The following is a 22,367-nucleotide window of genomic DNA, read 5'->3' on the forward strand; positions in this document are numbered from 1 at the left end:
GAGCCCTTACTGTGTTTTGAGTTAGTCATCCTAGGCTGTGCGTTGACATATTATCTATTATCAACGTTACGGTAATGGGGCGGGGGCGGAGAGGAATATGACGTAGAGGTACACCTACAGCTTGGAAGGACACCAGCCGGCCGACGAAGCACCTCGGCACCAAGGACAGGCCGACAGACTGGCTCCTTCGGCCGCAGCGGCGTTCGCAAACTCTCGGTCCGGCAGACCGTGACATCCCCGTGCCGACCGTGTTCAACGGCGTCCGCAGAGGCTTGCTGCCCAGCGGGACTCCTTATTTTCTTACCGACCAGGTAAAGAATAAATAAACCAACCGAATATGATGCTGCTAGAAAGAAGAAGACACATTTTCATGTCGGAGTTAGTGTCTCATGAACTTTGTCACCCCGGTCGGAGAGGAAATCATTGCTTGCTCATCTGCGGCTTTGTAAATACAATGCGTTTAGCCAAGCGGATTCATTTTCTTTTATGATGTGGCAGCGCAATCTTCTGGTTGATGTTAGCCTACGATACATAAAGCCTTACCCATAACAGGTTTTACAGGTATTTTTAGAGAATCCATAGCTTTGTGTGCAAGATCAGAAATTCATGAAAGTACGCTAATACATGTGTATACCGTTTATCTGACTCCTCTGTTTCAGACCAGCTTGGACAATCTCCTTCTGAAAAAGAGAGCTGATTTGGACTCCAACTAGACTTTCAACATGTCGAGCACTCACATAGACAATGGCTCTGCAAACTCAGTAGAAGCCAAGAAAACAGACCTGAGAATGAAAGAGAAGAAATGCTGTAAGTAAAGTCTCCCACAATAATTAGATATGAACAAGCTTTTCTGCATGACTGCTCTAGTCTACAGGTGCACTTAAGTGAAACACCTTTTATTGTTCACTCTGGATTGAATTCACAAGTAGTTTCTAAATCAACTCTCTGGGACACTGCAGCCCCTTCATTTAGACTCCAACACAAGAAAGACAAATGACAAATGTAATCTCTGTAGGTGAAAAAGAAAAGAGTGACACCTGTGGTTTCCATGTCCTTGAGAAAATTGCCTATCTCTCCCAGGAGTTTTTTTTCTAATTTCTTCATATCCTGTCTTTGATCCCATGCAGTCCACTGATAATTGCTTTTAAAGAGATAATTATGTTTGTCCATTACACACATGGCCTAGTTATTATATTGCCTTAACCCTGCAAGGATGGCAACAAAAGGCACTTTTCATTTATTTTAAAAATAATTTTCCAAGAAATTTGATATCTATTTTACGTAATCTGTCTGCCTGTTATGCAGCATTTATCGTGTAGGTGATTAACATTGAAGGGTCAGACATTATACAGCTGTGTAGGGTTACTATTAATGTGCTTGACAAATGTATAGCCTGTTCTCTGTGTAGCATGGGCCTCCTATATGACAAATTCTCCAACGGTGATCGTAATGATCGGCCTGCCTGCAAGAGGAAAGACTTACATGTCAAAGAAACTCACGCGCTACCTCAACTGGATCGGAGTCCCAACTAAAGGTAGTACATGACATGTGAGAACACCTTTTTAAGTGTCTTTCAATTTATCTTGACTGTACATGGGGACATTTTATCAGAATACAGCATAGAAAATCTGCTTAGAAATATTGGATAGGATAGAACAACACCGTCTATTTCTGCTGAATAAAACATTACATTCATTACTAATTTCACTTGTTTTCTTTTTTTTTTATTGTATACCCGAATACAATACACATTTTCTATAAGCTCAGTCTGCCACTTTAAAAAAAAAAAAAAAAAAAAAAAAAATCAATTCCAATGCTGGTTCTATTATATCAGAATTTTGGATAGTCATCATGGAAACATTAATGAGTCATAAGGGCTGGGAAGATTGGCAGCCAAGTGACAGTACTCTGATCCAATGGAAATCGCAATTGTCAGATTGACAGCACTCAATGGATTGGGGGGAGGGGGCAATCATATTCCCTGTGCCCCCCTTCTAGCCCCGCCCCTGTTTCATATAATTTGTATGTAGTAACCATAAACTGTATATTAATAGACAACGCATCCAGTTCGGCGAAGTGCTGCAAATGCGGAAGTACCTTTAAACCTGCATTCTATCTGATTTCCAGCAGGGGGCGACACATGCGGTTGCAAAAGGAGTTCAGTTTCTGTAGAAGTCTATGAGAAAGTGATCCACTTCTCACTTGATTTATTACCTCAGTAAACATTTTCATAATGAGTTTATGGTCTCAATCGCTAGTTTCAAGTCGTCTGAAACACAGATTGATGTTAATTTTTTGATTTATGGTCTCGTTGATTTTAAAATCGGCGATAAAGCGGGGGGTGTTTTAGGGCGTGGCTATGATGTGATGGCCAGTGAAAGTGTGTAATATAACGTAGAGTGTAAGGGCTCCTCCCTCACTCCTCCCTCTCGTCTAAAATCGTAACATCCGCAACCAGGATGGCTGCGCCCGTAACGGCAAACTCAACGACGGATAGCAGATCTCCACAAACCAATGGGTGACGTCACACATGCGCTGTCAATTAATATACAGTCTATGGTAGTAACCCTCATCCCATTTGACATGTACATCTACGTGTATGTAAGGGTATCTCAGAATAGGAGAATAAATTTAGCATAACGTGAGTCAAAATAATTGTAATTACTTACAAACTACCCAATCTGTGACTTCAAACAAGTACAGCGCGGGCAGAGTGTTAATGTCATTTGTTCACTTTTCAGTGTTTAACTTGGGCGTATACCGCAGAGAGGCTGTCAGAGCTTATAAGTCCTATGATTTCTTCCGCCACGACAATGAGGAAGCCATGAAAATACGGAAGTAAGTTCCACTTCAACTAATGTGCTCATCATTACAGATGACATTATCTACAGTATAAGTAAAGGAAGCTGTAACATCTCTAATGTCTGAATATAGCATTCCCCCAGTCACCATGGGTCTGTTTGGTATTCTACAGTCTCCACTGCTGCATCAGTGACTAAGCTGTTTTTGGGCCAACAGTCAATGTTCAGGCGGGGTCAGCACAGTGTTTACTACCTTAGACTGGCACTGATCTATAATTAATGTGCACACACAGACACACCACTTGACAAAGTATCACTACCAAATTCTTGCGTTTGGATTAACATCAACTGTAAATCACTGCTGATTTCTCCAAGAAGATATAGTTTAAAGAATATAACTGTATTTCTCTGTCCTTCATGGTCTTATCCAGTAGTGGTAATTCAAATGGAGTTTGTCGTTCATGGCTATCGTTAAAATACGACAGGCTCTTGACAGCGTCCCAGTGCTGAAATCATGACCTAGATATTAAACAAGCTGCTGCTGTCACTCTGAAGCTGACACAAACCCGCCAGGATCCAGGGTGTTGCATGGCTGTCTAACCTGGGTCAAACAGTAGCTGTTAAGAGTTTCTCTTTTTGCTATTGGAAGTACCAGCTGTGTGGGGTTAAAGGAATAGTTTGTCATTTTGTAAAATACGCCTTTTTGCTTTGTTGCCGAGAGTTAGATGAGCATTGGTTAAAAGATGGGTGGGATACACTGAACAAAACAGCACTAGATTGTCCCAGATCTAAATTGTCACATTGAGTGTTAGGAAATAATCTGACCACGATCGTTTTGTGGTTTGTATCCTATCCTCTGAATTGACTCTATGAGTTGATTCTGAAAGCAGTGGCAAGCTCGGAGAACAAAGTCACCCAAAGCATCGTTCAGTTCACAATGTTCTAAAGGTTTAATGAGACACACAAGGATATACGGTATACATATTTTAACAATCGCTCCGTTCGCTTAGATGACATGAGAGTAGAAAGATAGGAGAGAGGCTCCATAGGAAAGAAGGATTGGTTCAAGGTTGGTTCACACAGATAAATCTTCAGGGAGGAAATCACTTTTACAATTTATGACACAAAACAGATGAGAGAGGCTTTTTCTTTTTTTTTACAGAATGGAATGTAACATATTCACAACATTGAGTTTAAGTGATTGTTAGACATGTTGGGATATAAGCCTCTTCGCTTCTTCGCCCCATTCTCATCTGTTTAAATATAAAGTTTTATATAATGGTTTAATTTTTATTTATTTTTTTAAATATAAGGCCACTGCCAGCAGCCTATTGGCTTAGCATAAATACTGGAGACAAGGGGAAACGGCTAGCCTAGCTTTCTCCAGAGGCAACAAGATCCAACTATCAGCACCTCTAAATCTCAGTCAGTCTACCTTTTTCCCTGTTTCCAGTTTTTATGCTAAGCTAAGCTAAGCTAACTGTCTCATGGCTGTAGCTTTTTATTCCTCAGACGTTAAATAAGAGTGGTATCGATCTCCTCATCTAACTCTTTTCAGGAAAACGACTTAGCATATTTCCCAAGGTGTCCATTTGTTTCTTTAACTCAATGGGACAATTTTAGTGTTGTTCTGTTGAGTAAATTCCACCCATCTGCCCTCAAGGTAGACTAAATCAACCCCCCAAAAAATATTACTTTTATGCCAAAAAGAATAGTCCTAATGAAAACTAACACTACGGTCAATAAAATATCAAGGGTGTAACAAAGACATTGTTTGTTGAAAATATATTGTGGCTAAGTTTTCCAAATGTATTTTTTCATTGCTTTGAGCAGCACAAATATAAAATAGAATGAATTCTAAAACTGTTATTTGGGTGGCAGCAGAAATCTCAGAGGTAGATGCAGTATATCACAACCTAGGCACATAAAACCTAACCTGTCTCCATGGTTAGAAACCATTAGGAGAGATTTGGAAAATATTTGTTTGTTTGAGATAACTGATCTTTTAACCCAAATACCATCAATATTCTTAATGCACAAATGCTACAAATAGATTACCAGTCTACCTGATGAGCAAAAGAAAGAAAACAAAGAATAATCAAATACTAGAAAAGCACTGAGAATCAAGGTCTATATGATACCTACAACAGACCACTAGTATTACTTTACTATGCTATTAAATACTCTGATTTGTGGGTGGCTGTGGCTGAGGTGGTAGAGCGGTCGGCTACCAATCGAAAGGTTGGTGGTTTGATCCCTGGCCCTGCAGTCCTATGTCGAAGTGTCCTTTGGCAATACGATGAACACCGAATCACTCCCGATGCTGCACCATCGGTGTGTATGTGTGTGACTGTTTATCTGATGAGCAGGTAGCATCTTGTACGGCAGCCTCGGCCACAGTGTATGAATGTTTGTGAATGGTTCCTGTACTACATAAAAGTGCTTTGAGTAGTCGTTAAGACTAGAAAAGCGCTATATTAATACAGTCCATTTTCCATGTCATTTACAAATCATAGGCAACACACATGCAATGTAAATTTCAATGATTGTGGGTTTCAGTGAATGAGAGCATATTGAGGCTCTTAGAGAGGACTGTTTCCATGTTTTCTTCCCCCCCCCCACCACAGGCAGTGTGCTCTTGTAGCTCTGAAGGATGTGAAGGCGTATCTGTCGGTGGAGGGAGGTCAGATCGCGGTGAGTCCTCTCTCTGCCGTTCTGTTCATCTGTCTCTCTGTCTGTGTTTCAATGTTGTCTCGTTTCCAAAAATTAGAAAACATATCCGTTACAGAAACACATCAGTCATTAAGACAGCCTTAAGCCAAAACTGTCCTTCAAACATTTTACCAGAGAACGCCTACATTATATATGACAAATATTTTTCCTTTTATTAGGTTTTTGATGCAACAAACACAACAAGAGAACGGCGAGACCTCATTCTAGCTTTTGTGAAGGATTCATTCAAGGTAAGATTGTCTAAATGTATTATATGTCTATATTTTGTAATTCATTAATTTTTACATGCAAATTTAAAAATATAAAATGATCATTTGAAAATGTAAAATGTCAAATGGTAAAGTGCAAATGCAAAAATATTTTCTGTTTTGTTCTTTTCAATTTAAGCTTTCAGTTTGAGCTTTTCCATTTAAATTTCACTTTTTTCATTTTTGCCATTTTCCAATCATTTAATATTTAAAATTTCCTTTTTCTTCTTAAGTTTAATTTTGGCCTGATTATTCCCAGTAGTGTAGTAAAATAATAATCTTTGTAATTTCATCTCTTTTTATTTTTTATTTGAATTTTAATGATAAAAACTATCCTTCATTCCCAAGGTGCCTTTTATCTCTGACGATAAAGCGGCTGATTGTGTGACATGGCGTTTGGTCTGTGGACAGTTACAGGAAGCTATTGCACATGTTGACCCTGTAGGCTGCCCTCTTTCCAACAGGTGTTCTTTGTGGAGTCGGTGTGTGACGACCCAGAGGTCATTGCTGCTAATATTCTGGTATGATCTCATGTCACCAACGAGGTTTGATTGTGACTTGTTGTCTGGTTCAAACCCATAATCTATTATTATTCACACTATCTACAGTGTTCTGTGAGAACAGCTGTGCTTGCTCACATTGTTTGAATGTGCTGAATACCTGTAACAGGAAGTGAAAGTGTCCAGTCCAGACTACCCTGAGAGACACAGAGAGAGAGTAATGGATGACTTCCTCAAACGAATCGAGTGCTACAAGGTTACTTACCAACCATTAGATCCTGATGATTACGACAAGTAAGGACTGATGAGATCCTTCTGCTTTATTTATGTTTTTTAAAACATTATTTAATACTGTTTACATTCAAAAAACATTATGAGATTATTTATATAAAGCTTACTTTGGAATGTTTTTTAAACAAGCAATACAATTATTTGCTTCATACATACATACATACATACATACATACATACATACATACGGTGTTTGGCGTTTTAAGCCTTCAACGTCACAAAGGCACTAGGATTAGGTTAGGGTTAGGTGCCTTGAAGTCAACGTTGGGGGCTTAAAACACCATTGAGCCATAAATACATGCATGCATACATACATACAGTACATACATAATTTTGTGGAATTACAGTTGCAGTTCAGAAAGAAAACACTAGATGGTGTCAGTAAACAACCATTTGACTCATTCAATCATGAATCCACCTGCAGGGACCTATCTTTCATCAAGGTGATGAACGTGGGTCGGCGTTTTCTGGTGAACCGGGTGCAGGACTACATCCAGAGCAAGATTGTCTACTATCTCATGAACATCCACGTGCACTCTCACTCCATCTACCTGTGTCGGCATGGAGAGAGCAACCACAACGTTGAAGGCCGTATCGGAGGAGACTCTGAACTTTCTCCTCGAGGGAAACAGGTTCTCTCTCATAATCCTCATTTTATGAACTGCAAAGCCAGTGTCTAAACAACAAAAAAAAACAATCACAAGCCTCTTCCAGGGAGACTGCTCAGTGGGATAAGGTGTATTTAACACCTGAGTCATAACCTTTATCACATTTAATCCTCTCCCATTTCCCATGTTCTTGTCTTTATCAACAGAAAATGAATCTAGTGAATTAGAAATACCTTTGAATACATAATATTAAGGAATTAATAATGGATAGATGATGAACAGACAGATGCTTGGAAACCTCTCTCTGTCTCTCTCACATCCCAGTTCGCCCATGCCCTGCGAGATTTCATTGAGGAGCACAAACTGTCAGATTTGAAAGTGTGGACGAGCCAACTGAGAAGAACCATCCAGACAGCAGAGGAGCTGGGTGTCCCTTATGAACAGTGGAAGATACTCAATGAGATTGATGCAGTCAGTATTCTCATCATCTAACTTCCAACATTTTACAATTGTATGAATCATTACAGATTCAGATAGAAACTGTATTTTGGGGAAAGGGGGCTTCCTGACAGTACCTAACACTATACCATGGGGGAAGGAAGTATTTAGATCATTTACTTAACTGTATATGCCCGTTCAACAGAGAGGAGAGAGCTGCAGGAAGAGGTCTCACTCTACTTCAAATTCTGGATTTTTTTTGTATTCTACCCACTGCAGCTTTAGGTAAAAGTGACTCTGTTACAAGTAAAAGTCTTGTGCTGAAAAAAATCTTAATTACTTTAAGTAAAAGTATTAATGGGAAAACTGTAGTTATTAAAGTAGTGCAGTAAAATGGCCTCTTGCCAATTCATTTTCTGTCGACTAAACAATCAAACAACTAACCTTTTCAACTGTACTTGTTGGATAGTTTAATTTAGGACAACACGTCATATTTTATAAGCTCTTTGTATGTTTTGTATGCAACAATTTGAATTTGTAAAGTAACTGATGTCCGATATTTGTAGTGGAGTAAAAAGTACAATATTTCCCTCTAAAATGTAGTGGAGTAGAAGTAGAAAGTGGCAGGGAAAGAAAATCAAACTTACTACAGTACTTGAGTGAAGTTACTCAGTTACATTCCATCACCGCACAATACAAAAGGAAAAAAGGCTTCGGTGTAGAAGTATAAGTTAAACAGCCACAAAGCATTTCAGTGCTTTTGCTCCTTTTCAACAGTGTTGGGCAAGTTACTGAAAATTACTAATTAGTTACAGTTACTAGTTACTTCTTTTAAAAGTAATTGAATTACTTAACAATTACTGTATATCAAAAGTAATTAGTTACTAGGGAAAGTAACTTTTAAGTTACTGCTTTTTAAATGTAAATATGAACAGTCAAACACAATAAACATAATTTTTACACCTATTTATTGTAATCAACAGGGCAACAGGCCTTCAAATCAAGCAGTTGACAGAGGATGCATGTCATCGACAACATACCTTGCAATCAATTTATTCAGCTCTGTCTGGCTTATCGGCTGCACTGCAGTCCGTGTAAAATCTAGCTTTGGTTGTTGCGTGGAGTGGCGCCTTCAGCATCCGTAGAGCTGGGCTCTTTCGCTACTAGCTTTGTCGAAGCGTGTTGCTTCAACAGGTGCTTCATAAGATTTGAATTGCTACTCTTAGATGTGGATAGGTTCTTTACACCTGCACATAATTGACAACTCACCACTACATTTTTGTCTTTAATTTCGACTAGCGAAAAAGTAATGTCCATACTTCCAGGAGAGAAAGCTTATTCTATCCGCACTATCAGCCATGCTGTGGTTTAATACTCATTGTTCGACTGGTGTGTCATTGCGCCACCATAAGGTCCTGTGACGTTAGATCAGATGCAGCTAAAGAAGGCCTATCTGTGTTCATTTTTCACAAAAGAGAGTAACGCAAGTAACAAACTCATTTAAATTTCAGTAATTGTGATTGCATTACTTGATTAAAAAAAATATTTCGTTACATGCTTGTTACCGCTAAAAGTAGTGGAATTACAGTAACGCGTCACTTTGTAGCGTCACTTTGTAGCGTCACTTTGTAGCGTCACTTTGTAGCGTCACTTTGTAGCGTCACTTTGTAGCGTCACTTTGTAGCGTCACTTTGTAGCGTCACTTTGTAGCGCGTTACTACAAACGCGTTACTTTGTAGGGTGTTGCTCCCAACACTGCTTTTCAAGCATCCAGAGAAGAAACAACCACAATCACTCTGCTCTTACTACATGTGAAACTGACATTCTTCTTTCAAAAGATACCGCTGCTATTTTTCTTTATATAATCTACTTTTAAAATCCTGCAGTCATGTTTTCTCGGTAGCAAAATTAAACATTTAGACAAATGCTCTGTTCTCCTTGTCCAGGGTGTGTGTGAGGAGATGACTTATGAGATGATCGAGAACACATTCCCAGAGGAGTTTGCTTTGAGGGACCAGGACAAGTACCACTATCGCTACCCAGGAGGAGAGGTCACCTGACATGCTCCTTCCATACTTTAGTTTCAATAAGCTGAATTCATCTTGTTTAAGCTTGGCCTTCTGCAGTTTTAAGGTTTAAATAGTCTCTTCTCTTTTTCCAGTCCTACCAAGATTTAGTTCAACGTTTGGAGCCGGTTATCATGGAGTTGGAGAGACAGGGCAACGTGTTGGTCATCTGCCACCAGGCTGTGATGCGCTGTCTGCTAGCTTACTTCCTGGACAAGAGTGCAGGTCAGATAAGCACAAGTGTACACACACACACACACCACACACACACACACACACACACACACACACACACACACACAACACACAATATACACATACTACATCACACCAGCAGATGATAACATTTCATATACTCTCTTCTTCATCCCATAGAAGATCTACCATACATGAAATGTCCACTGCACACAATACTCAAGCTAACCCCTGTTGCATATGGTAGGTCTTTACCTTAGCTCCCTGTGTTGCACCATAGCATAACTCTAATAATATGCATGCATTATTTAAATGTATTCTGTCTTTTATCTTCTAGGTTGTAAAGTGGAAATGTTTTATCTTAATGTGGAGTCAGTAAACACTCATCGAGACAGGCCTCTTGTAAGTCGCTCTGAATCGAGCTGAAACACATTGTTGCATAAATGTGCATTCAGTATTGTTGAATTAAAGCTTCAAATGTGATCATATATGCAAATTATCAGCAGATCTCAACATCTAATCCAAGTCTAATAGGCTTGCTGTTTGTTGTGTCTGCTAGTTCAGTGCACTTCATCCCCTGTGTGAGGCTTTGCTGCCTTGACTCCCTTTTCTTTATGCCTGTATTGTTATGTTGGCAAATTGTTGTCTGGCTTGAGCCAAATAATTAAGTCAGTTTTAATTTGGTGTTATTTTACTGTGATGGAGGCAGTGGCTGATCGTGCTACCTTGCTTGGCTGATCTAATCATTACTATTGCTCTGGTTTGCATCCTGATATTAAGATTATGTATACTTTGTGAAAGACTGCTGTATTTGAACTATTAGTCCCTTCACTATTACAGTTCAATAATGTGTTATCTTGTGTGGTGGAATAACGTGATTGAAACGGCGTCTGTCACTTAAAACGGCTTCTGTGGATCCATGTGGAGAGGAAGGCTAGTTTGCTTGGCTGTGTCAGATGTCCGTCCCCAGCTGTTTGTATGTTCCCTGATCTTTTTTCCTTAACACTTGCGGTATTTCATCTCCTACCAGGATAAAATCCCGAGGGGCTCTGCTCTCATACATCGGCGGAATAGTTACACTCCCTTGTCCAGTCACGACCAGGTCAAGCGTCCCAGGCTCTACAGCGCGGGCAACCAGCCCTGGCTACCGCTCGCCCCCACCCCATCAGCTCTGATGCCAGAGGGACGGCAAAGCCAAGTTAGTGCCAGAGTTACAGGCTCCCCCTCTAAATCAGTCACCGTCAGCTGTAATCAGTCATGTCCCACCACAGTTGTAACCCTGTGTCTGGCATTCCCTCGCCTCAGTGTTGGATCCTCTCGATGATTTAGTGCCTGTGTTGAAAATGACGTTCATGGAATCCATCTCTATGTATGTCTTTCTCTCTCAGGGCATGTTTTTAGATCTGAAATGGGTTGCTCTCTTCTTTTTATGTTGCATCGGTCTGTTTCCAAAGTTTGCATGACCGCTGCTTCACCACTGGGCTGTCTCTGGCTTGAATATGCAGCACAGCATGTCTACGTTTTTGATTTAGCCTTTATGGGATACAAAAGACACACAAACATTGCACAAGACTTTTTGTACTGTATTTTGTTACAAGGGTACATTATTAGCTGGACATAACCTTCATAAATATACAGTGATGATTGCACTTTTTTAAAAATGGAATCCCATTTGAGAACAATTAGAGATAACACACAAATGACACATTTCAAACTTTCAAAAAAAATAATGTTTAAAAATGCATATTTGTGTTGTGTATTTGTTGGCCTTGCCTTGTGGGTACAGTGCTTCAGCCCCTCTCCACATTTCTGTCTATCTCTCTCTTTCTTCTAAACCTGTCTTACAGTCTTGGATAGGAAGCAGTTTTCTGAGAGTATTTTGGAGATTTAGTACATGTAGCCAGCCCTTCATTTTTCTTTCCCACAATTCAACTCATGTCATCGTAACCCATGTCAATATGTTGTCACAGCGGTGTATTTTTATGGTTTTCAGTCTTTGGATTTCTCTAACCTCAAATCACCTTTGCACTTTGAACAGAAGCTGTCGGCTTTGGTTCTTCTAAGCAGCCTTATCAAGAGCACTCTATCAGACACTAATTCTGTGGTAGTTTAATAAATGGCTGCAACAATTTAATCAACTTCAGTAAAACTCTTTGATGATAGTAGTTAATGATAGCTCCGTAGTTCTATTTATTAATATACATGTAGATTGTTTTGGTGTGAGTTGCCCAGTGTTGGCGATATCGTCCTCAGAGATGTTTACCTTCTAGTGTAGTTTGGTTAAAAATGAAAACTGTTCACCAGGTATGTGGATTATAGCATTATTATTATTATTGAGTAACCGGGTCAGGATTTCTGGAAAGAGACATTGCTGTTAAGTTTTTATTTTTATTTATTTTTTTGGTGCTTTGAGCACCACAAACCGAGTGCCATCTAGCATCTGGTTCCATTATATTGGAGAGAAGGCAGACATTTCTACAGCCGATATCCCCAACATTGGGCAACTCGCACCAAAACAATCTAGACTGATGAATAGCACTACAGGTAAGATAAGAAAAATGTGAATTTTATTTTTATTTTTAAGACTCCTGGTCCCCCTGGGAAGCTGTTAGCTTGAATAGGATTTGCTGCTGTAAGTCATTAATTTGTTGTAAGTGACATGATCTTTTTCTTGAAGGAGTCCCTGTGCGAAGGAAGCGACTTTGACAGCCCCGAAGAAACGAGTGGCTGTGTCCGCTTCTGAGTGAAGATGATGGCCTCTTTCTTCATGGCACAATGGGGGAAAAAAGTTCTGGGTTAAGTCATGATTTTTTTCTTTACCACATTCTAAGAAGTGATGGTCGGATTATGAGGTCATTTTTTTGGCCATGTCTATCTCAACCTCTGTTTAACTTTACTCTGCATGCTGAGGCCTCGAACTGGAAGCCTTATCATTAGCATCATAAACACTTCTGCATGTAACTCATTGTAAATACTACAATGCCTTACTGAACTTTAAATACATTGATAGAATTAGGTTCTCTGTATGAATTTAACAAGAGCAAGTTATGCGTCATTATGATGAAAGCCAATTTTCACTTGTGCGAATAGAACATGTCATAAAGTATATATAAATATTTTTATAACACATATTCTTTCATCTATCATGCAAACAATCTGTAGTTGTGATTTATATAAAATATATTTCTAACTGTATTCTGTATTTCTAGCCATAATCTTTTATGTCTTATTTTATTGATTGGTTTAGATTTGAGAGAATGTACTTGTTGAGTTCTGAAGGAAATTAAAATACTGTATTTCTGTATAAACTGAGTTTCTTTCTTAAGTTTTGGAAGCTTTGCATGCTGTATGTATTGTTAAATAAATACACCACTTTGCTGGACATACTGCAGCAGATAAAGAAACTTACTTTTCTGTCACAAGCTGCCATTTAAATACCTAATGTATTAGACTGGTGTTATCTGTCACAATGTACACTAAATCCTAAATGTCCATCTGTTAATCTATTGTTCTTTTTGCCTGTATATTCTATAGGAAGGGGTTATGTGCAACCAAAACATAACATGTTGATGATATTCTGTCTATTTCCTGACTTTTGTGTTTATGTTATACTGTTTTAATTGCTTTATGCAAATGTATCTTTACTCATTAAATTTTTTTTTACATCAGCCATATTCAAACATCCTTTAATTTTACTTAATAATAGACCGTTTCACTGTAGGGAAAGTTTCACTCTCTGACTGTCATTTGTGTTGTTGATAAAGATTTGCTCAAATCTTTGCAGCATGTGATGACTTGTTTCAGCCTAATTAACAGATTAAATGTGTTATTATTCTCTTAAAGCCTGTTCCTGGGGTTTACTGTCTGTATTCTCATAAATTGGCATCCACTACAACACTTACTATAAGGAATTTAGACCTTTGTGATTTTTCACTTCCACACATAGTTATTTTCTGTTATACTGGCATGTCATAATTTAAGGATTCACCCCTGCATATACAAAATGAACATATACAAAAACACCAATACTTCCTTCAAAAAATAATCAAACATACACACATTGCAAACATGCAAACCTACTCAACATAATGGTTCAGAGAAAAAAGAATATTTATGTAATACTGAATACATACAATGTAATTGGGCTAAATAAACTTCAATAATAGAAACTTATAATAGCAAAATACATACATTATTCCTCTAAAGTTCACCATACAGTTTGAGAGTTTCATTACATTTTTATTATATCATAAAAAAGTTAAAGGAAAGTTTTAAAAGAAAAAAGTCATAGTACATAAAAAAAAACATAAAAAGAGTGTCATAAATAAAGTGATAGTGTAGCATGTTAGTAAAAGTCATAGTATAATAATTCATACTTTATTAACCCCACAAGAAATACACAGGCCTGAAATACACACACGCTCAGTACCTATACATGCACTAATGGAGAGATGTCAGACTGAGGGGATTGCAGCTGTCGACGGACAGGCACTGGGTTTGGTGCCTTGCTCAAGAGCACCAGGAGGTGAACTGGCACCTCTCCAGCTCCAGCTACCAGCACCTCTCCAGCTACCAGTCCACCACCATATGGGGACTTGAACCAGGGATCTTCTAGTTCCCAATCCTACTCCCTACAGACTGAACTACTGCCACCAATATCATGAAAACGATATAGTATAGTATGTTGTAAAAAAAAAAAAAAGTCATAAGCCATAAATAAAGTCATAGTACAGTATGTCATAAAAATGTCATGAAATTATCATAGTATAGTATGTCATCAAAAAAGTCACAGTATAGTATTTCGAAAAAAGTCATAGTATAGTACGTCAAAAAAAGCCATAGTATAGTAGGTCGAAAAAAAAGTCATAATATAGTGTGACTTTCCTTTGGACATCTTACTTAAATAGTTACCTCTTGATGGGAATCAAATTCCCAACCTAAGAATCCCCAAGTCATAGTATAGTATGTCATAAAAAGTCCTGAAAAGGCATAGTATAGTATGTTGAAAAAAGTCATAATATTGTGTGTCAAATGAAGTCATGAAAAGGCATAATACAGTGTGTCAAAAATGTCATAGTAAAGTATGTAAAAAAAAAGTCATAAAAAGGCATAGTATAGTATGTCGAAAAAAAGTCATACAGTAGTATAGTATGTCAGGACAAGTCATTGTATAGTATGTTGGAAAACGTGATAAAAAGTCATAGTATAGTATGTCAAAAAATGTCATAGTATAGAATGTAGAAAAAAAGTCATAGTATAGTATGTTGAAAAGCTGAAAAAAGGTAACTATGGTATGTTGCCATATCTAAAAAAGTAATAGAAAACTATATCGCACTGTATTGAAAAAAGTCATTAAAATGTTACAGTATAGTATGTCGGAAAAAGTCAAAGTATAGTATGTCAAAAAAAAGTCATTGTATAGTATGTAAAAAAAGTCATAGTATAGTATGTCGAAAAAATTGTCATAGTATAGTATATCGAAAAATGACATAAAAAATCATAGTATAGTATGTCGAAAAAAGTCACAGTATAGTGTGACTTTCCTTTGGATATCTTACTTAAAAGATAACAAGCTCTTGATGAGAATCAAACTCCCAACCTAAGCCTCCCCAACCAGTCTTCTAATAGACTGAGCTATAAAATTAATCATAGCATTATTTGTCAAAAAATGACAATAATAGTCATAGTATAGTATGTCAAAAAAAGTCATAGTATAGTATGTCGCAAAAAAGTCATGAAAAGTCGTAGTATAGCATGTCGAAAAAACACATAGTATATTATGTCGAAAAAAGTCCTAGTAAAAAATGTCGAAAAAAGTCATGGTATAGTATGCCATAAAAAAATATCTAAAAAAGTCTTAGTATAGTATGTCAAAAATAGTCATACTATAGTATGTCAAAAAGGTCATAGTATAGTATGTTGAAAAAAGTCATAGTATAGTATGTTGAAAAAAGTCATAAAAAGTCGTAGTATAGCATGTCATCAAAAACAGTCACAGTATAGTATGTTGAAAAAAGTCATAGTATAGTATGTCGCAAAAAGTCATAAAAAGTCGTAGTATAGCATGTCGAAAAAACACAGTATAGTATGTTGAAAAAAGTCATAAAAAAGTCATAGTATAGCATGTCATCAAAAACAGTCACAGTATAGTATGTTGAAAAAAGTCATAGTATAGTATGTCAAAAAAAGTCATAGTATAGTGTGACTTTCCCTTGGACATCTTACTTAAAAAATGTAAGCTCTTGATGGGAATCAAACTCCCAACCTAAGCCTCCCCAACCAGTCTTCTAACAAACTGAGCTATAAAGTTAACTATAGCAATATTTGTTGAAAAATAACATAAAAAGTCATAGTATAGTATGTCGAAAAAAAGTCACAGTATAGTATCTCGAAAAAAAGTCGTAAAAAAGTCATGGTATAGTATATCAAAAAATGTCAAAGTAGTGTGACTTTCCTTTGGATATCTTACTAAAAAAATAATAAGCTCTTGATGGGAATCAAACTCCCAACCTAAGCCTCCCCGACCAGTCTTCTAATAGAATGAGCTATAAAACAGGTCATAACATTGTATGTCGAAAAAGACATAAAAAGTCATGGTAAAGTATGTCGAAAAAAGTCATAAACAAGTTATAGTATAGTATGTCAAAAAAAGTCATAGTATAGTATGTCGAAAAAAGTCATAAAAAAGTCATAGTATACCATGTCATCAAAAACAGTCACAGTGTAGTATGTCGAAAAAAAAGTCATAGTGTAGTACGTCGAATAAAGTCATAGTTTAGTATGTCAAAAAAGTCATAGTATAGTGTGACTTTCCCTTGGACATTATTATTTGCTCTTGATGGGAATCAAACTCCCAACTTGAGCCTCCCCAACCAGTCTTCTAACAAACTGAGCTGTAAAACAAGTTATATAATTGTATTTCAAAAAATGACATAAAAAATCATAGTATAGTATGTCGAAAAAAAGTCACAGTATAGTGTGACTTTCCTTTGGATATCTTACTTAAAAGATAATAAGCTCTTGATGAGAATCAAACACCCAACCTGAGCCTCCCCAACCAGTCTTCTAATAGACTGAGCTATAAAATTAATCATAGCATTATTTGTCAAAAAATGACATAAATAGTCATATATAGTATGTCGAAAAATGACATAAACAAGTTATAGTATAGTACGTCGAAAAAAGTCATAGTATAGTATGTTGAAAAAAGTCAGAAAAAAGTCATAGTATACCATGTCATCAAAAACAGTCACAGTATAGTATGTCGAAAAAAGTCATAGTATAGTACGTCGAATAAAGTCATAGTATACCGTAGTATGTCAAAAAAGTCATAGTATAGTGTGTCAAACTCCCAACCTAAGCCTCCCCAACCAGTCTTCTAACAAACTGAGCTATAAAACAAGTTATATCATTGTATTTCAAAAAATGATGTAAAAAGTCATAGTATAGTATGTCGAAAAAATAGTCATAGTATAGTATGTCAAAAAAATAGTCATAGTATAGTATGTCAAAAAAAGTCATAGTATAGTATGTCGCAAAAAAGTCATGAAAAGTCGTAGTATAGCATGTCGAAAAAACACATAGTATATTATGTCGAAAAAAGTCATAGTAAAAAATGTCGAAAAAAGTCATGGTATAGTATGCCATAAAAAAATATCGAAAAAAGTCATAAAAAAGTCATAGTGTAACATGTCATCAAAAACAGTCACAGTATAGTATGTTGAAAAAAGTCATAGTATAGTATGTCAAAAAAGCCATAGTATAGTGTGACTTTCCCTTGGACATCTTACTTAAAAAATGATTTGCTCTTGATGGGAATCAAACTCCCAACTTGAGCCTCCCCAACCAGTCTTCTAACAAACTGAGCTGTAAAACAAGTTATGTCATTGTATTTCAAAAAATGATGTAAAAAGTCATAGTATAGTATGTCGCAAAAAGTCATAAAAAGTTGTAGTATAGCATGTCGAAAAAACACATAGTATATTATGTTGAAAAAAGTCATAAAAAAGTAATAAAAAGTCATAAAAAGTCATAAAAAGTCATAGTATAGTATAGTATTTCGAAAAAGTCATAAGAAAGTCTTAGTATAGCATGTCAAAAAAGTCATAGCATAGTATGTTGAAAAAAAGTCATAGTATAGTATGTCGCAAAAAGTCATAAAAAGTTGTAGTGTAGCATGTCGAAAAAACATAGTATATTATGTCGAAAAAAGTCATAAGAAAGTCATGGTATAGCATGTCATCAAAAACAGTCACAGTATAGTATGTTGAAAAACAAATCACAGTATAGTATGTTGAAAAACAAGTCACAGTATAGTACGTCGAAAAAAGTCATAGTATAGTATGTCAAAAAAGCCATAGTATAGTGTGACTTTCCCTTGGACATCTTACTTAAAAAATAGTTAGCCCTTGTTGGGAATCAAACACCCAACCTAAGCCTCCCTAAACAGTCTTCTAACAGACTGAGCTATAAAATTTGTTATAACATTATTTGTTGAAAAATTACATAAAAAGTCATAGTATAGTATGTCGAAAAATATCACAGTATAGTATCTCGAAAAAAGTCATAAAAAAGTCATGGTATAGTATGTCAAAAAAAGGTCAAAGTATAGTGTGACTTTTCTTTGGATATCTTACTTAAAAAATAATAAGCTCTTGATGGGAATCAAACTCCCAACCTAAGCCTCCCCAACCAGTCTTCAAATAGACTGAGCTATAAAACAAGTCATAGCATTGTATGTCGAAAAAGACATAAAAAGTCATAGTATAGTATGTCCAAAAAAATCATAAAAAAGTCATAGTATAGTATGTCGAAAAAAATCATAAAAAGTCATAGTATAGTATGTCCAAAAAAATCATAAAAAAGTCATAGTATAGTATGTCCAAAAAAATCATAAAAAAGTCATAGTATAGTATGTCGAAAAAAATCATAAAAAGTCATAGTATAGCACGTCATCAAAAACAGTCACAGTATAGTATTTTGAAAATAGTCATAGCATAGTACGTCGAAAAAAGTCATGGTATAGTATGTCAAAAAAGCCATAGTATAGTGTGACTTTCCCTTGGACATCTTACTTAAAAAATAGTTAGCTCTTGATGGGAATCAAACTCCCAACCTAAGCCTCCCCAACCAGTCTTCTAACAAACTGAGCTATAAAATTAGTTATAGCATTATTTTTGAAAAATGACATAAAAAGTCATAGTATAGTATGTCGAAAAAAAGTCACAGTATAGTATCTCAAAAAAAATCATAAAAAAAGTCATGGTATAGTATGTCAAAAAAAAGGTCAAAGTATAGTGTGACTTTCCTTTGGATATCTTGCTTAAAAAATAATAAGCTCTTGATGGGAATCAAACTCCCAACCTAAGCCTCCCCGACCAATCTTCTAATAGAAGTAGCTATGAAATAAGAAATAGCATTGTATAGCGAAAAAAGTCATAGTATAGTATGTCAAAAAAAATCACAGTATAGTATGTCAAAGAAGTCATTGTATAGTAGGTCAAAAAAAGGTCATAGTATAGTTTGACTTTCCCTTGGACATCTTACTTAAAAATTAGTTAGGTCTTGATGGGAATCAAACTCCCAACCTAAGCCTCCCCTACCAGTCGTCTAACAGACTGAGCTATAAAATAAGTCATATCATTGTATTTAAAAAAATGACATAAAAAGTCATAGTATAGGATGTCGAAAAAACACATAGTATATTATGTCGGAAAAAGTCATAAAAAAGTCATAAAAAGTCATAGTATAGTATTTCGAAAAAAGTCATAAAAAAGTCATAGTATAGTATGTTGAAAAAAGTCATGGTATAGTATGCCATAAAAAAATATCGAAAAGTCTTAGTATAGTATGTCAAAAAAATAGTCATAGTATAGTATGTCGAAAATATAGTCATAGTATAGTATGTCTAAAAAATTGTCATAGTATAGTATGTCGAAAATATAGTCATAGTATAGAATGTCGAAAAAATTGTCATAGTATAGTATGTCAAAAACATTCATAGTATAGTATGTTGAAAAAAAGTCATTGTATATGTCGCAAAAAGACAAAAGTCGTAGTATAGCATGTCGAAAAAACACATAGTATAGTATGTCGATAAAAAAGTCATAGTATAAAATGTCAAAAAAATGTAAAAAAAAAAGTCATAAAAAGTCATAGTATAATATTTCGAAAAAAGTCATAGTATAGTATGTTGAAAAAAGTCATGGTATCGTATGCCATAAAAAGATATCGAAAAAAGTTATAGAATAGTATGTTGAAAAAATAGTCATAGTATGTCAAAAAAGTCATAAAAAAGTCATAGTATAGTATGTTGAAAAAAGTCATGGTATACTATGCCATAAAAAGATATCGAAAAAAGTCTTAGTATAGTAAGTTGAAAAAAGTCATAGTATAGTATGTCGAAAAAATTGTCATCGGAAAAATAGTCATAGTATGTTGAAAAAGTCATACTATAGTATGTCAGAAAAATTCATAGTATAATATGTCATAGAAATAGTCAAAAAAAGTCATTAAAAAGTCATTAAAGTCACAGTATAGTATGTCGAAAACATTCATAGTATAGTATGTCAAAAAAGTTATAGTATAGTGTGACTTTCCCTTGGACATCTTACTTAAAAAAATAATAAGCTCTTGATGGGAATCAAACTCCCAACCTAATCCTCCCCAACCAGTCTTCTAATAGACTGAGCTATAAAATAATTTAAAGCATTGTATGTTAAAAAATGTCATAGTAATAGTATGCCATAAAAATATCATAAAAAGCCATAGCATAGTATGTCATAAAAAGTCATAAATTCAGAAATTAGAATCAGAAAGGAATTTATTGCCACAGTAGTTACCCTATGTGGAATTTGCCTTGGTGATTGGTACATACAGTACATTAACAAACAAATATACTAACTATTAATAAGAATAAACAATAAATACAGAAACAGAAACACATACGTACAAAATAGACTGTTTAAGTAGTTTAAGCACTGTGTGCAATGGGTAGATGTATAGTTCAAGATGAAGGTTATTAAGTAAATAAGGAAGTAAGTAAAATGTACAATTAATATCACAATGTAATACAAAAAAATAAAGTGTGGAGAGGTCATCCAAAGGCCTGTTTAAAAAAGAAGGTCTGCAGACCGTATTGAACGAGGCAGAGCGTTCCAGAGTCTCGGTCCTACGGACTCAAAAGAACTGTCCCCACGGGGTCTTAAGCCGGATGGTTGTCCTACAGTAGGTCAGCCACATATGCAGGTGACTGACCATGCAATGATCTGTATGTGAGAATAGTAATCTTAAACTGAATCCTATATTTGAAGACTTGAGTACAGGGGTGATGTGAGACGGTCTGGATGATCTTGTAAGCAGCCTTGCGGCAGCGTTTTGGATGGACTGAAAGCGATCGAGGGCAGACATACTGAGTGCAGAAAACAGTGAGTTGCATTAGTCGATGCGGGAGGAGATAAAGGCATGTATGAGCATCTCTTGTTCAGCAGTAAAAACGACAGATCTCAGTTTGCAAATATTCTTCAGGTAGAAAAAACAACTTCTGGTCAGCTGCTTTACATGTGTGTCCAACAATGTCAATTAATCAAACATCACCCTTAATTGCGCAGATTAGAACGGACAGCAGAAGACGATTGTGAGGACGACCTTTTTTGGAGCAACAATCACAACCTCTGTCTTATCAGTATTGAGCTGTAATGAATTTACTGCTAACCAGTCCCTGATAGCATTAAGACAGCCAAGATAACCCAGAGTACTCATTTGGTTTAAATGAAAAATTAAATTGGATATAATCTGCATACCTGGTAAGCAATGTTGTATCGGTTTATGATCCGTCCCAAGGGCAGCAAATATAAAGAGAATAGCAGGGGCCCCACAATCGAGCCATGTGGACACCGCAGGACAGTGGAGAGGAATCTGACACACAGTCTCCTACAGAAATGGTAAAGCTTCTGTCGGTGAGATAGGATGAAAACCAATCTAGAGCTATGCCTGATATGCCGGATGTGATGGTCTCTGCTGTGTCGAATGCTGAGCTGAGGTCAAGAAGTACCAACACAGAACAATCACCCACATCAGGGGACGTTAAAATATAGTTAGTGCAGTTAAAATATAGTTAGTGCAGTTTATGGCATGAGGTTTTGGTCCTAATGGACCACAGTCTCCTGCCAAAGGGGAGAGGTTTAAAGAGTTTTTGTCCTGGGTTAGAGGAATCGGCTACAATCTTTCCTGCCCGTCTCAGCGTCTTGGAGGCGTACAGGTCCTGGAGAGAAGGCAGATTGCAGCCAATCACCTTCTCTGCAGAGCGGATGATACGCTGCAGTCTGCCCTTGTCCTTAGCAGTGGCAGCAGCGTACCAGACGGTGATGGAGCAAGTGAGGATGGACTCAATGATGGCAGTGTAGAAGTGAAACATCACAGTCTTTAACAGGTTGAACTTCTTCAGCTGCCGCAGGAAGTACATCCTCTGCTGGGCTTTTTTTATAAG

General features: G+C 36.5%; 1 protein-coding gene across 9 annotated transcripts; it reads left to right on the forward strand.

Moving 5' to 3' along the window:
• The first annotated feature begins 37 nt into the window (after positions 1-37).
• Positions 38-13,659, forward strand: pfkfb2b (6-phosphofructo-2-kinase/fructose-2,6-biphosphatase 2b). 9 transcript variants are annotated; one of them, XM_039797702.1, is made up of 16 exons: positions 38-311; positions 660-807; positions 1,409-1,534; positions 2,742-2,838; positions 5,429-5,495; positions 5,693-5,764; positions 6,247-6,303; positions 6,452-6,576; positions 6,998-7,205; positions 7,506-7,652; positions 9,566-9,670; positions 9,781-9,910; positions 10,061-10,123; positions 10,218-10,282; positions 10,911-11,249; positions 12,558-13,659. In XM_039797702.1, the coding sequence occupies exons 2-15, from the start codon at positions 723-725 to the stop codon at positions 11,202-11,204; spliced, it is 1,641 nt and encodes a 546-aa protein (XP_039653636.1). In that variant the 5' UTR covers positions 38-311; positions 660-722; the 3' UTR covers positions 11,205-11,249; positions 12,558-13,659. The 9 variants fall into 9 exon arrangements, with proteins under 9 accessions (XP_039653636.1, XP_039653637.1, XP_039653640.1 ...); XM_039797703.1 differs by having other exon boundaries at positions 10,911-11,078; XM_039797706.1 differs by lacking the exon at positions 10,911-11,249.
• Positions 13,660-22,367: the final 8,708 nt, after the last annotated feature.

This window comes from Perca fluviatilis, chromosome 4 (genome assembly GCF_010015445.1).
Source record: "Perca fluviatilis chromosome 4, GENO_Pfluv_1.0, whole genome shotgun sequence".
NCBI lineage: Eukaryota > Metazoa > Chordata > Actinopteri > Perciformes > Percidae > Perca > Perca fluviatilis.